Source organism: Lontra canadensis, unplaced genomic scaffold (assembly GCF_010015895.1).
Source record: "Lontra canadensis isolate GAN:19392208 unplaced genomic scaffold, GSC_riverotter_1.0 scaffold46, whole genome shotgun sequence".
NCBI lineage: Eukaryota > Metazoa > Chordata > Mammalia > Carnivora > Mustelidae > Lontra > Lontra canadensis.
The window spans coordinates 12,346,849-12,363,158 of NW_022631040.1; the positions used below are offsets into that span (position 1 = coordinate 12,346,849).

A 16,310-nucleotide genomic window follows, 5' to 3' on the forward strand; every position below is an offset into this window, starting at 1 on the left:
CCCTTCCATCATGCCATTATCGTATCCAAACCATGAAGGTTTTCTTTTCCTTCCTCTAAAGAAATTTGGCCATCTTAGCTGATCATTGAGAACCATGGAATCCTCAACATGTTTTATTTTAAATAATGACAAGTCATAGTATGTTTATTATTTTAAAAGTTTAGCTTCTTTTCCTCGTGAGTTTTAAGGGCTCTTCATCAATATAGTACAAAAGAGCAGGGAGCCTGTTCTCATAAAATTCTGTTCTTAGCTCCATCCCTTGTCATGTCAGCGGACGGGACAGACTGTGCTTAACATTTGCTCCCTCCCAATTAATAGACATGTGAAGTAAGTGTAATTATAAAGCGTACAGAGGTAAATCTATCTCCCTCGGACATAAGATCCTTTAAGCTAGAAAAGGACTTGGGGACTGATTTCTGACTTCACTCCTTCTCGCTTCCCCAGTCCTGATCTGCAGCTCCTTTAACGTACCACAGTTAACTGATTACTAGTACGAACTGAAAGTGTTCTCATGATGTTTCCAGAGACAGTATTTGTCGTAATTATGAATTCTTACTGTATAAGGGACAACAAACCACAGCAACACATTCCACCAAACTATGACTCTTGGAAAGTGAAAAGGGTCTCTGATCATGAGAGTAATTTCATTGTCCTTCTCAGATTCACAGTTACAGAGCAAGCGTGTGCAAGGTCTTTTCCGTGGAAGGTAGTGGTAAATTCACTCTGTACGTTTTTTGGCAAGAATATTGGTTTGTTAGTCACTAATAATGCCACTAATGTTAATTTCTTTTAAGTGTCTCAGTCATGAAAGGTGTAGTCAATTTAGATTTTAAAAATCTATCTCTTAAATTTAAGTAAACTGCCATTTCTCTTCTCTTTTACATTTCTATGGTCTTCTCAACTGTTTTCTGTCGAAAGCCTTACGGAGATGTCCGCCAGTAGCATATCCTCTGCAGGCTCTGCTGTGGCTCCCACCATCCCCTCAGCACGACCCCGCCACCAGAAGTCCATGTCCACTTCTGGCCATCCTATTAAAGTCACACTGCCAACCATTAAAGACGGCTCTGAAGCTTACCGGCCCGGGTAACGTGCTGGGTGCATTGCGTATCCGAACATAGCGGCTTACAAAAATACATGATAAGCACCATCACATCGAGAGCGTTCCGGGAAGATTCAGTGTCTGTAGCAGGGGGAAGTTGAATTATAACATAAACACACCACACCCTACCTGTTTTCAAAAATGTTGCATATGATTTAAATCATTTTCTAAAGGAATTTTCTTTAAGGATTTTGTTTTAAATCCACCCATAAAGGATTGCTGCCCAATTTATCATTCAGGTAAATTGAATTTTTATGGTGTAAAAACAAATCAACAAGAGACTGGGAATGGAGACCTCTGGGTAACCTTGGCTGCTGCCAGTTACTTTTTTTTTTTTTTTTAATGAAATTGGCCTTTTTTTTTTTCCTCTATCAGGGAAACAGATGATCTCAAAGAACCATTTTAGGTTTAAAATGATATGTCCATTTTTCCAGTATTTGTCTATGTTAGGATTTCTCAAGTTCAGAAGCATCGTTAAAGGGTTACTTAAAACAGTGGGGTCCCAAAGCCTCCTGTTGTCCCCCAGGCCTGCACTGTGAATACGAAATGGTTCCATTCAGATGCTTTTTGATGAGGAACATTCATGTTCCATAGTCCCGAATGGTTTAAATTCTGAAGTGTTTAGATCCCTGTTTCAATAACTTCTTCATCTTTAATAACCATATTTCTGTAAAAGGCATTTTGTTTTGAACTGAAATGTCATCCCTCTCCCCTCAGTACGGTGACCCCCATGCATCTCTAATGGGAGCAGGTGAAAGAGGGCCTAGGGAAGGTAGCCATGGCAAGTTTTTGGTAGTTCTTGGTTTTATTTTGTTGTTTTGTTTTGGTAGGTTTAGAATGAGTGAAAGCTTTCTCAGTCATTATTCCGAATAACCTAACTTAATTTGTCCCAACAGTGCGACGCAGAGAGTGCCTGCCGCCTCCCCCTCTGCTCACAGTATTAGCGCCAGCACCCCTGACCGCACCCGCTTCCCCCGGGGCAGCTCAAGCCGCAGCACTTTCCACGGGGAGCAGCTGCGGGAGCGTCGCAGCGCCGCCTACAACGGGCCACCCGCCTCCCCCTCGCACGAGCCTGGAGCCTTTGCACACGCCAGGAGGGGGACATCCACGGGTATAATAAGCAAAATCACATCCAAATTCGTTCGCAGGTCAGTACCGATGTGCGGTGGTGTTTGTTTCCTCGAGGAATTGCAAAGGAGACTCGGTTTTTTCTTTCACCTTTCCTGTGATTTTCCAAAATGGTTTCATGGCATTTTACCGAAGTTTGAAGAAGAAAATCAAGGAGGACATGATGTATTTTTCCCTAAGACAAAGAAAAGAAATGGGCAACATAGGAATTGTTAAATTCTGTAAAAGAGAGTGGAAAGAGGAAAACTGACATCAAAAATATGTTTAACAGATTATCTCCTACTCAAACACCTTGATTTAAAAAAAAAAAAAAAGGAAATAATGAGTTTCCATTTGTCCTTCAAATAATATTTTTTCAGACTACTTTTAAATTGCTCACCAATAATGTGTAGTTTACCCTTTATTTCCTTCCTTGTGAAACAAGCCTCTGTTTTGGAGTCACATGGATTACTTATGGAATTTAACATCATAGAAGCTTAACACCAAAACCCAGCAAAAACAAAATGAGTCCGAGTATAGTCAACTTCTAATCAAACAGAATTGTGCTCTTCTCAAACGTTCCCTGACGCACTGATGATGGAAGTCGCTGAACACGATGCCGGTGGATGTCCACTTGATCTATGATCAGGTCCCCCTGAAAGCCTGCAAAATCCCACACGTACAAAGCCCTGTGCTAGGTGCCAAGCAGGACACAAAGATGAGTAAGACCACATCTGTGTGCTCCAGACGCCTGCAGTCCTGGAAGGGGCAGACATGTAAGCAGCCAGCGTGATAGCGAGCAGAACGCGCTGCAGAATGCGAGGCCAGAGGAAGGCATGCTGTCCGTGGGGTGGGGGGCAGCTAAAGCTCCGTACCACAGACTTGTTTGAGGAGGTAGAAATTCTAGGGAGGAAATTATTACACATGCCTTAAAAAAACATTAATTAAATACTTAATTATCCAGGTTATTAGTGTTCTAGGATTTCAGAGAGCGGTTGCTGCAAAGAGAAGCAGCAGCTTTAGTCTCTTGCCTTTTCTTGGAGCTGTTCATGGACAGTTTACCCAGGGTCTCCAGCTGAATTTAAAACTTTAAATGCTCAAGTGCAACATCGATTTCTAACCATATCAACAGTGATGTTAGTCCATGTGGGCAGCGACCATGCAGCATGACACCTGAAGAGAGAAAGAGCCGGAAGGAAGCTCACCACAGAGTCAGCAGGACAGTTAGTGCTGTCTGACGGTCTTCAAGGTCCTGGCCGGATCAGCAGTAGTTTCTGCTGGGTGGAATTTGGCTGACCACTCAAAGCCAGGATTAATTAGTCATGGCTAAGGCAGGATTAATTTTGAAGTGAAGGAAAATGGTTTTGAGTCAAGAAGCTCAATTATTAATTGTACATTAAGCAACATGTAACATAGTTCTCTTTACTTTGCAATGAAAGCATAGATTCTAGAGGAAGCATAGTAAAGAGCCCTGGAGAAGAGGTTAGGACAGAGTGTCCGAGCAAGAACATGGCAGGGAGAAAGTCTGTTGGGAGCCTGGGATGGAGGATGGCTGTAGAGCCACGTGACAGACCTGGGAGGACCTGCCGCCTGCTGGTGCCGTTGCCCCAGCCGCGAGGGAGATGGAGGGAGCCCCCTTCCCAAGAGCACTTACCACACAGCATGGCGCCCTTCAAACGTTTTGCTCACTTGGCTCTTGGTCGTCCTCCCACCTCTCCCAACTATTCATCTCCAGCCATTTTGCTGGTTCTTTGCAGGTTCCCTTGCCTTTCCCCTTGACCTCGAAGTACCAGACTGCCCCGGGACTTGGGCTCTGGACATGCTCTCTTCTCTGGCTGTCTTCACTCTCTTGTGGATCTCATTCAGGCTGATGACCTTACATTCATCTTACGTGAACAGCTCCCAAACCTGTGTCTTTAGCCCAGATCGCACCTCTGAACTAGAGACTCCCATAGCCGGTTGTCTATGTAGCCTCTCCACATGGCTGTCATAGACTTCCAGACAGACTGTGTCCAAAATCCAGCTCCCCACCGCCCCCCAACATCGGTCCTCCCTCTTTCTTCACCACATTAGGTAATGGTGACACCTTCCTTCTAGTTCTCAGACCACGTGCCAGGCTGCTGGCCTGTGGTGTTGGCTCTGCCTTCCCAGCATCTCCCAGACGTAGCTTCTTCTGTCACTCCTACCGCAGCCTCTGTCACTGAACCCACTGCTTGTCTTCTGCCTGCTAACCGCCCTCCTCGCTTCTGCCCTTGTCCTCGTCTGTGCTCAGCAGGGTCAGTCCGCACTTGAAAGCCTGCAGCTTGCTTTTATCCCATTCAGAACACAGTTCGAAGCCTGCCCAGTGGCCTTGGAGGCCAGTGTGGTCTGGCCATTTCTGCTCTGACCTCATCTTCTCCCCACACCCATTGCTGGTCACACGCCGGCCACATGGGGCAGCTGAGTGTCCTCGTGCACACCGGGGCTCACTGTGCAAGGTTTTGTGTTTGCAGTTCCTTCTCCCTGGAACCCTCTCCTCCCTCCCTCCCTCTCCCCCTCCCATCCCCTCACCTGCCCAGCTGGCTGCTTCTGCACTCATTTGGGTCTTTGCTGGAGTGTCCCTTCCCCAGCGAGCCCTTCCTCCATTGCCTCTTTACAATCACTGCCTCTTCTAGCAGCGGCCCTCTCCCTGCTTTGTTTTTCTTTGTAGCACCTAACACTATCTGAAACCATCGCGCGTGCGCACACACACACACACACACACACACACACCCCGCTTTACCTGTTTGTTCTCTGCTGAATCTGCTGCTGCATGTTGAGGGCCTACAGCGACACGTGATGTGACATGACACATTTATGGAACGAGTGGTTGAATAGTGTGGAAGACCAATTTTAAAAGTAAACAGATAAGGTCATAGTAAGCCCCGGTAAGTGCTCTGAAGGAAGCAGGCCCTGAAATAGAAAGTCCTCTGAGGGTTAAGGGTGGCCCAGCTGGCCTCTGAGGGGAGCCAACAGGAACATTTCCAAAGTTCCACGATGCCTTTGTTAACTTCTGAACAGTGTCGCTTCATAGAGCCTTTTGAGGGGCAGCTCGGGGAGAAGAGGGCAGGGTAGAAGTTGTTTGCTCTCCTTTGTTGGCAGTTTGGTAGGATTTTTTTGTCTTTTAATTTTTGACATATTTTTAATTAATTCAGGGTTTGGTTAGAGAAAAGAAAAAATTCCCAGTTCTCCTCGGAGGTCACTTGTCACCACGTGAACAGCATTGGCTTTACGAGTGCGTGTGTGCTCACTGCCGGGCTCGGTCTTCCCTCGTGTCGCCTGCGCAGCTACAGAGGGGTGTGTGGGCTGCACGCACGGCCCAGTGCAGGAGCACACGCGGAGCGCTGGTTTCTGTACCAGGAGCGAACTGCGGTGTTCTCAGCAGCCAGCAAACCGAAGTGCGGTGGATCTAACTGTGTGCTCAGTGTATTGAACTTTCCGAAAGGTTGGAGGCCTGGAGGGAACCGGGAGAATTTCCTGATGTTCAGGAGCTATTCTAGCCTTATTATTTATTATTCTTACCCCAGGCCCCAGATTGTCCGTCCTTCCCACTTGTCTCTTCTTAAGACCATCCTGAGTTCAAGCCCTGCCTTTCTGTCTGTTCTCTTTGCCTTCCTCACTTCCCCGTGACTCACACTGGCACCCCGAGTGACCAGCGGCCCCCTGGTGATGTCACGGTGTTGTCTGGCTACAAGCTGCCCTCACCCCCACCAGATCTCATCTGATGGGGTGATGTCAACAGCGACAGCCCCGACACCTCGCCAGCTTTAGCACCGACTGAGTTGATGGGCCACTAGATGCTTAAAAAGAGGAAAAGATAGGATGTTATAGGGAAAAAGGTAAGAAAATTTGGGTTGTTAAACTTTAGGAAGGGAAGGGTAAAGAGTAATTTGGAGGTAATCATTCATGTACTCGAAAACCACTGTTACAAAGAGGAAGCCCGTTAGTATTAAGTTCTCCTTGGCCAGTAAAAAGGCTGTATGCTGAGAGGACCACGTGAGAGAGTTGTTTTCTGGTCTTAGGAAAGAACTTTCCAATTAGGAAAGTGACTTACACTAGAGTGCTCTTTCAGGGACGGTGTAGAAATACTATTTCAAAAGCCTAAAAAAAAAAAAAACCTTTTAAACAGCATTGAGAACCGTTTGTTTGGATAGTTCCATTGAACTACTGTACAAACTGGAGGTTGTAGCAAACCATATGATTTTTTTTAAAGATTTTATTTATTTATTTGACAGATCACAAGTAGGCAGAGAGAGAGGGGGAAGTAGGCTCCCCGCTGAGCAAAGAGTCCGATGCGGGGCTCGATCCCAGGACCCTGAGGTCATGACCTGAGCCGAAGGCAGAGGCTTAACCCACTGAGCCATCAGGGTGCCCCAACCTTAATGATTTTTTTAACCATAGCGCTCTCTTATTAGGGAATAACCAAATTAGTTCAGTTGAGTATATATTGCTGTGTATAAGATAGTTGGCCACTTTTGTCTGTGTTTTCTAAGTGTTCAGTGTTGGGGAGCCCTGCCGCCCTGCATGTGCTCCGACAGCCCACGGGCTCTGTCTCTCCCCAGCTGCCTCCCTCCGGGCAGCTGGACTAGGTGAAGCCACTGCCACGTGGCAGACGCTCTTCAAGTCGGTGTTTCTGTTGGCTTCCAGGACGGCAGGAATGAGGGGGTGGGAGGACACGATGAGTCTGTGGCTGTTTCAACAGTGAGAACAGGAGAAGTAGAGCCTCATTCCTAATGCTTCAAGTTCAGCAGCTGCGGAATAGGTATCTACCTACAGCGACTTAGCCGGCGAAATAGAAGTAGGTCACAAGCCCGGGGAGACGCATGCCCCTTTCTGTTAAAGCAGCGGCCTCACTGTCCTTCTTTCCCGCCGATGGGCCGCCCTCCAGGACATCCGCACGGCTGCACGTGCCCGATGATATGCATTTCCAGCTCTTGTTTTTTTATTTTATTTTTTTAAAGATACATCCGTGTGCTATCATAAAGATAGGTTTGTGAAGATAACTCTGAATTATTACACTTGCCAATGAAAATGCCAGTTATTGGACATTTAAGAAATCCCCATTTGAGTATAAGAATATGTCTTGTTTGTCCTTTTTGACTCAGAGAGGAAAATGGTTTTTGCACAACATGTTTGTCAAGAAAGGCCTGGTGTTAAAGACCCTGAGATGCATAAGGCATTCGTATCTCTAACCTCCAGCTCAAGCTGTAGAGCTCCGTGTATGGGTATGATTCACTCATTGGGGGATGAGGAAAGTGGCCCTGATTTTATTCCCACTGCAGTCACTTTACAGAAATAACATGAATGTTCCGGGAACAGTGAAAACATTAAGAAAACATTAACTTCTGGGTTTGAGTTGGTTATTTCTTCCCAGTGATTTAATAGTATTTTGCTCTCCCATGCCATCTCTTAATGCATCTAAACTGGTGTTTAACTTGATGCTCCTCTGTCAAGATTTAATTACATTTGAAAATGACAAAGTAGTTAAAATTTTGGTAGACTTCAAAAATATGAATGACGTTCAACAGAAGGACGATTAGTAGAGTTTTCCTGGTTTTATTTCACAGGTGGATATCCAGGTAAGATGAATGTTTCTGCTTAAGATTGAACTCGTGTTTTTAGACTCACCTGCTTGGATAGGCTGTTGGTTTGCTGTAACGTTTGATCGTGTGCATGAATCACTAGTGTAACATGTGAAGTTAAGTTCATTGCTGATTTAAACTTGGTTCTTATTTGTAGAAACACAGATATGTTGAACTTTATTTTTAACAACAAGGTTAATATATAATATATATATAATATATATATAATATAACAACAAGGTTATATATTTTCTAAATTGAGCGACTACTAGAATTACATTTATAACAAATACAAAGTTGGATCTCACTGCTGAAAATTATTAGTTTTAACTATGAATTGAACGAAACTCAACCAAAAGAGAAATTCTGACTTTAAAATTGTGACTGGGAATTGGAAGATCCTCTTAAAAACAGAAACAAAAGCAAAAATCCTAAACCATCAATCTAGCATCTCCTCTGACAAGACCCAGTAGACGCTCAATAAAATGGCAGCTGCGCTGCTTACAGCACAAACGTGCAAAGCCATGTGAGGCTGACTAGTAACAGAAAAGTGTGCTGAAGTTTGCTTAACACGTTAACTTTAACATCATTTTAGATGTGGGTTTTCTTGGTCTATTTTTCACTCTTATCATTAAATCTCAACCTCCACTTTGTTTTGAGGGATCCCAGTGAAGGCGAAGCCAGTGGCCGCACAGACACCTCAAGGTGAGGAGCCACTACCAATACTTCGCTGCTAGGCCCCCGTCTATGCAGATGTGCTTTCGAAAGACGTGCAGGACCTAATAAATCTGAATAGAGCTAATAACTAGAGAGTATGTGCATTTTACGCTTTTATATCGGGATGGGTTTGCTTAATGTTGCCTAGCGTTTAACGAAGTGTGAGTTAGTTCACTTGAAGTTTGCATTTTCTCAGCATTGTTTTGATTTGTATGCTCTGTAGAGAAGTAGCCTTCCTGTCCTATAAAATGTGTCCTAGCAGAAGAATTAATGGATTAAAATGTACTGATCCTTTTCTCACTAAAATGATGTAACTGGAATTAGATAACACGCAACATGGAGGTGGCCAAATTATGTAGGAAGGTTTGATATTAGGAATACTTTAGGTGAGTGTGCAATGGCGGACCACATTTGCAGATGCTCGCCCTGCCTTCCTCGATGGTTTTTGGCATCCGGTGGTGGCTGTGTGTTCCTTCTGACGGGGGGTCTCCAGCACAAGCCCAGTGGGAATCAGGTGGGGGGCCCCGCCCCCAGGGTTTGAGGTTGGGTTGGGGGTCGCTGCGTGAGATGCTGGTGCTGCGGGTCCGGGGCCCACGCCAATGGCATGTTAGTACTTGTGTTCATATTGACAAACGGGAAGTGGAAGAAAGGAAGGCATTAAATTATTTGGCGTGCACGCCAGCTTGAAAGGACCCGTACAGATCACAGAACCTGGACGAGCACCTCCATGGTAGGACAGATGCCCCAGCTTCATTCAAGAACGAGTTTTGACCGGCCGAGCACAACCCCCAGTTTAATTTCTACCTCTTAAAATTAATTAAAATATAAAATATAATGAGCTTTGGGAAGACTTTACCAAGTATTCCTAGTTGATATTTTTTTTTTCAAACTGCTATATTTGGTCACAGTAGTTGAAATGTCTCTCTATTGAGTTAGGTGCCCGAGTCACCACGGTAGGCAGCCGGAGGAAGGGGAGGCAGGACGAATAGTTGTGACTTTCCTTCTGCCTGTGAAATAAACGTGAAGGACATTTGGGGTAGCCCCTCCCCTCCCTGAGTTGTGGCTTCAGAGACTCTTGTGTCTCATCCCGCCTTTCCACGAAATTTCCCTCTGAGACACGTGATAGTGCAGTGAGTGCCACGGGTGGCCGCTGGTCACTGCAGCTTACCTATCTGTACTCTGTCCTTTTCACGGGGCTGCGGTCCCTTTCTTTCATTATTACTGGGGTTAGTTTTCTTTTTTTTTTCCTTCTCTTTTTGCTTTTCAACAACCTTAGTGAGTGCCTACTGCCTATAACTAGCCGGTCATTCAGTTCTCACAGGAGCCCGGTGAAAAGTATCCCTTCTACAATTGAGGAAACTGCAAGGAGCAGGAGGAGGTCCTGTCATGTCAGGGACGTGGCGGGGCACACTGGTGAAAAGCTGGGGCTCTCGAGCCAGACCCCGGGGGTTTGAGCCATGCCCTACCACTTGCCTAGCTGTGTGACCTTGGGCAGTTGCTCTAACTCTGGAGTCGTTAGGGTAAGTGAGTAAATAATGCATGTTAGGCACTTGAAACAGTTCCTGGCACCTAGTAAGTACCCAGTAAATGTTCGCTGTCGTAAGTAGCCTTAGCATTTTCAGGAGCCTTCTACAGTTCCCATCCCCAGTGGAAACACCTTTGAGATACATGTAGAAAAATGACCTTGGTGGAATGGAAGAAAAACTGCTTCCTGGTCTTTGTTTTTTCAGCTCATTAGCTCTATGACCTTAGAAAAGTACTGTGAGTTTCCTAGCCACCGGTTCTGTTTTTAAAACGAGGGTTCAATCACGTGTTCTCCTGGGTCCCTTCCAGCCCTGGCATGCCGATTCCATAACCAGAGCTGTGCATGTGGTTCTGCTAAATGACTCTCAGGAGATCTGCAGGCCCAGGGAGGTCTGTATTGCAGTGGCTTAGTGTCTGTGAGTCAAAAGAGAATGAGAGAGAAGACAGTGAAACAAACACTGTCCGTATTTGTCTAATAGTCTTGAGAAGTTTATTTTCTCTACTTCTTCCTTTCCTGATTTTCTCAAACTTGCATCGTTTGCAGAGATTTGGGCTCAGGTACCTAGGAATGAGGAAGAAAACACGTATAGCAGTGTACACATAGAAATGCATATATACAAGTATGTATTATATGCTGACTTTGACATAAAGCATATACATGAATACAAAATGTTCATATCGTAGGTTATAGACTCCTTTCAAAGGTTATCATTTTTTCTTTAAATCACATATAAGTGAGCTAAATTAACAAGTTAAAATGGCAACCTCTCTCTTTGGAAAATTGCTCTGCAAACTTAATTACAGGGTCTTCTGAATCATAAATAATCTCTTTTACCTTTCTGGGATGATTGGAAATAGGTTTTCTGGTTCTGTTTTATTTATGGGAGACCTACAATAAGGATGGTTCAGTCAGGTTGAGTCCCTTACCGAACGTGTCCGTCAGCTCCCGTGTGCCCAGCGCAGCCCGGGAGGCCCGAGAGAGACCGGGGAGCAAAACAGATAAGACTCTGGGCTCTCCCAGAAGTCACAGCCCAGCGGTAGAGTCGGACAGGAAACAGTGACCATCATAGCTAAACTAATCAGATGGTGTATTAGGGGAAAATACAGTATATGAGAATGTAGCAAGGGCCATAGAGGAAACACTAGAGCAGGGGCAGGGCGGTGGGTGGCCATGCCGGGAGGAGCTGGGGGTGCCCGAGGCTGGTCAAGGTTTACTACAGGCGGAAAGTGAGCAGAGAGCTGAAAGAAGGAAGGGAGTTGGCCATGCAGCTCCCTGGGGAGCAGCCCTTGTGTCCTGAGCACAGCACGGAGGCCAGTGCGTCTTGAGAAGAAGGAGCAGGGAGGAAGGTGGTACGAAATGAGGGGTTGGAGGCAGGAGGGGGGTGTGGGCCACGTGGAGCCTCGCAGAGGCCGTTAAGGATGTCTTTAGCAAAGCGCTGAAACCCCGAGAGGGCCTGATGTCTACACTTAGCCGTGTGCTGTGACCTGACGCCTTCACCTCCTTGCAGCGCGACGCCGTTTGTCAGCACGATGCAGTGTAAATAGTCCCTCCTTTGACATTACTGCTAGCCTTGTCCCCATCCCTCTTCCTACCCAAAAGAGGTAGAGAAAAGGGGGAACCTACGTTTTTAAAAATATGTATTCGTAAGGAGAATGTGAGCAGTTTCTGTTTGTGTGAAGGTGCAGAAAATGGAGAATCTGCTTTTGCAGCTTAAACAGAGAAGTTGTGGAAGGAGCTGACAAAGCGTGGAGTTCTTCACTTCCAGCTATAAACTCGTTTGCCACAAACAAGGCCAAGGCAGATGGCGTCCCGGGGTCTGTTTTGGGGACAGCGAGAGGACGCAAACATTTGCATCCACCTGAAGGCAGTCTGTAAACTGGGTAGTTTAGACTCTGAGCGATGACCGCTTAGGCTTCATGTGCGCTTTGATTTCTCTGCTGAACGCGGTTTTTGTTTCCATTCTCTCCCTCTGCCCTCTCCTTCTAGAAGTACGTCCGGGGAACCAAAAGAAAGAGACAAGGAAGAGGGTAAAGATTCTAAGCCACGTTCTTTGCGTTTCACGTGGAGCATGAAGACCACTAGTTCAATGGACCCCAATGACATGATGAGAGAAATCCGGAAAGTGTTAGATGCAAATAACTGTGATTATGAACAGAAAGAGAGGTTTTTGCTTTTCTGCGTCCACGGAGATGCTAGACAGGACAGCCTCGTGCAGTGGGAGATGGAGGTCTGCAAGTTGCCGCGCCTGTCACTGAACGGGGTCCGCTTCAAGCGAATATCTGGGACGTCTATTGCCTTTAAGAACATCGCATCTAAAATAGCAAATGAGCTTAAGCTGTAAAGAAACTCAAATTTACAGGATCAGGGAAGATACATTCACGTATGAGGTGCAGTTTTGAATGTATTGGTAATGCCTAACGCGATTGGCCTGTGAGTCTCCCACCCTCCCCCACCATGTAGAAATTGCCCTTCATGCAATAAGGACATACATAGTTAGGGACTGGACGGCTAGAGTCCGTGTGAAGTATACTAAATATCTGTAGCTAAAAAAGTAGGTTCACATGTACAGGTAAGTATATTGTGTATTTCTGTTCATTTTTCTGTTCATAGAGTTGTATAATAAAACAGATGATTGCTTAAAGAACTTGTATAGTTGTCTAGATTTCTGCACATAAGTGTATGACGCTTTCAGTTGGAGATGTTCTTCCCTGTTATTTACATTATGGTGGGTTTTTTAAATTCTTACCTCCATCATGCAATTTTGAAAATTGTGTCCAGAATTAAAAGTGCACAGAAATAGTCTTTAAAATTGTAGCATGGACTTTTAAAAATTATTTTTAAATCCTATTTAAATTTAAACCAGAAGCTGACAAATAATCAGCTTTACTATACACAGATTATTCCTGCTTATCTTTGCTCTCCTCCTTGTTCTCAGACAAGGTGTAATTGAGAAAATACAAAATGTTTACAGTGTTGGCACTTAGAGTTTTTAAAATAAACTACATGGAAATAATCATTGCTTTGCCTTGAGCTATCTGAGAAGTGCTGGGGAAAAAGTTAAACCTGTATCAAATTTCTTTGAAACTTCAAAGTGTTTTCTGGCCCACTGCTAAATGTAGCAGCAAAATTAAAAAGAATCAATACTCCACCTGGCTATTATAAATGTGAACTTTCACTTAGGTTTGCTGCCTCCTGAATACCGCAGTGTAATTGCGGAAATAGAGTAATATCGGGACCGTCTCATAGCACAAACTCATCCTACAGTGTTGATCAATGCGTCAGTTAAGAAATAATGCCACCTCAGGAACTAACTGGCGTTGGGAACATTTACCTTTTCTCCTCCCAGCCTCTTCATCCACCCCCGACACAGTAATAATATCTGTAAGTACTTAGAGGAGACTTTGGAGCAAAACCTACTATTTATAACAGTGTATTATTGATTTATGCTTATGTGATTGTTGAGTTTGTTCCCAGGTAACCTGTTTGTTTTTACTATTTTGCCAGATTTCTTGTATTTATTCCACATCGTTATGCCTATAATGTGCAGCTTTGTAATTGGGCATTTGCCTCCTTTTTTTTTCATAATTAGTGATATATGTGATGTAAAACCACTAGGAAAGGTACCTTTTCATACTTGTTATTTTTTATGGAATTAGCCTTGGAGGTTGACTGTGCAATGTTATTTAATGTTGTAATTACTGTAATATCAACATATGGGCCCCATCTACACACTCCTGAGAAAAGGAAAAGTGTATTGAAGTTTTATCAGTTCAAAGGAGAATAAAGCTGTGATAAATACTGTAATTCTAACCTACATCAGAAAGCTCCATGTGTAGGTGATGTGCCATTCCGTAATGGCGTCCGGACTAGGGTGAATTTTACATTCTGTACTGTAATGTGACGTAGCTTTCTTCTGTAACAGTTCTGTTCTAAAATGAAGTGTATTTTTGCCTTAGCAAAGGATGGTGTTTGGAAAAAACAACAACAACAACAACAACAACAACAACCTGTGTAGCCCCCTTTTTGACCTAGTGTTCATTCAGAAAAATTGATGCAAATCTTTATTCACTTTCACTGGTGCACACTGAAATTTTACTTGAACAGTTCTCATAATAAAGCACTTGTCTTCTGCTCTTTATCAGAATGTGAATTACCTGTTTTCTGGCACAAATATATTCTGTATGGGGAGTTTATTTCCTGTGTTCTAAATTTAGTTGGCAGGGGGTGGAACTATGTAGGTTTTCAAAATGTCATTATGACAAGAAAAATTGACTCTTTTTATAGGAATTCCTAGCATCAAAACACTTAAAAAAAAAAAAAGCCATCATAGAAACTGGTGGGGGGGGCGGTTGGAGGGCAGGGGTTGGTTTCCTTTTTTTGTTACATTTTCTCACTCTGGTTAACTCATATATTTGTGGCAAGGAACTTTACTTCAGAATTTTTTATGAACTAAAAATGAAATCTTGATATTCATTTCAGATTTTCCCATTTTATATGACAACATAACTATTTTTTTGACGAGTTAGAGGAATTTTACAATATGTTTACATAAATAAATACCACTTATATTCACTGGCTATGTGATATCAGGGTTTCCTTGGTTTCTGTTTAAATATTATTTGACTTAACATCCCTAATATTAGATTAATTATTTTGTAGAGACCAGGATACAATATTGAATTTGATAAATAAAAATTTGACAAATAATAACAAGAAATAATACTCAAGAATCTTGACCCAGTAATATCGTCTAAGGTAGGATTTGATTTAAAACCTGATGGGTGCCTGGGTGACTCAGTCGTTAAGCATCTGTCTTCGGCTCAGATCATGATCCCAGAGTCCTGGGATCAAGCACCACATAGGACTTGTTGCCCAACGGGGAGCCTGCTTCTCCCTCCCCCTCTGCCACTCCCCCTACTTGTGTTCCCTCTCTCGCTGTCTCTCTCTGGATCAAATAAATATCTTTTTTTTTTTTTTAATTAAAAATGTTTTAAATAAGGGGCACCTGGGTGGCTCAGTGGGTTAAAGCCTCTGCCTTCAGCTCAGGTCATGATCTCAGGGTCCTGGGATCAAGCTCCGAGTCAGGCTCTCTGCTCAGCGGGGAGCCTGCTCCCTCTCTCTCCCCACTACTGCCTGCCTCTCTGCCTACTTGTGAGCTCTCTCCATAAATAAATAAGTAAAATTTTTTAAAAATACTACTGCTAATAAAATAAAACCTGAAAGGCCTTGGGGCACCTGGCTGGCTCATTCGGTGGAGCACGCAGCTCATGATCACAATGTCATGAGTTTGAGCCCCACATTAGGAGTAGAATTTACTTAAAAAAAAAAAAAATCTTTTGGGAAGTGATTTTCAGGATCATTTCACAATGTAGGCAACAAAAACATGAGACACCAATTTACTGTAAGTGAGCCCATAAGAAAGTACTTACAGTGGTCCCTGCCTTCATTTTTAAGTCTATTGCAGCACCCACTGTGTCTTAAGACCTATGAAAGAATTGTAAAAGGTGGTTCCTACTTCTGAGATTTTGGTCCATTTCGGAAAGACAAAATGTAAGGCACACAAAACTGTAAAAAGCACACCCACAATGGAACAATGAAAGTTCTCAAGCAAACACAGACAGGAGCTTCCATAGGAATTTAAGGAAAGGTGAGTTTTTGCATAAATAGGAGAATAAGAGACCTTCTAAGGATTTTGAGGATGAATGAAATTTAAGAGGAAGAATGGAAATGATCATTTAGGAATGAACATGTGAGAAAAGGCCTGTAGCCAGTAGGGGCTATAAGACATATGTTAAAAACACACCACTTGGGGGCGGTGGAGGGGGGTGCTGCCTGGCTCAGTCAGTCAAGCATGTGACTCTTGATCTCCAGGTAATGAGTTTAAGCTCCACACTGGGGGTAGAGTTTACCTAAATAAATAAATAAGTATATTTTTTTAAAAACCACCTATACTAGGGAGTGGTAGGAGTCACATAGGTTGACGAATAGCAGGTTATATAAAGCACAGATCGGCAGCCCCTAGCTTGGACTTGACTTTTGGTTAGAGGGGAGCAATTAAAAGGCATTACAAGCCAAAGAAATACTAGTAAGTTGTGTTTAAAAGAGGACCAATTTATTAATTTTAGCAACTTTGTTGAGGGCTAGCGTACATCAGATTCTAGGTTCCGGGGAAACAGTAGCAAAGTTAAAAGAAAAGAAAAATTTGTGAGCTGGTCAAATGCTAGAGCCAGGAAGATCTTGTCAGAGATCTTTCCAGGATCAA

The 16,310-nt window shown here is 43.8% G+C and overlaps 1 protein-coding gene across 3 annotated transcripts in view; it reads left to right on the plus strand.

Annotated features, from left to right (window-relative positions):
* MARK1 (microtubule affinity regulating kinase 1) overlaps positions 1-14,027 on the plus strand; it is a 118,456-nt gene extending 104,429 nt beyond the window's left edge. The window contains exons 15-18 of one of the 3 annotated variants that reach the window (XM_032872955.1): positions 919-1,083; positions 1,996-2,247; positions 8,476-8,511; positions 12,035-14,027. In XM_032872955.1, coding sequence (XP_032728846.1) covers positions 919-1,083; positions 1,996-2,247; positions 8,476-8,511; positions 12,035-12,389 — 808 coding nt within the window. In that variant the 3' untranslated portion in view covers positions 12,390-14,027. Of the gene's footprint in view, positions 1-918; positions 1,084-1,995; positions 2,248-8,466; positions 8,512-12,034 lie in introns of all 3 variants that reach the window. The other 2 variants (XM_032872954.1, XM_032872956.1) reach the window with 2 other exon arrangements.
* Positions 14,028-16,310: the final 2,283 nt, after the last annotated feature.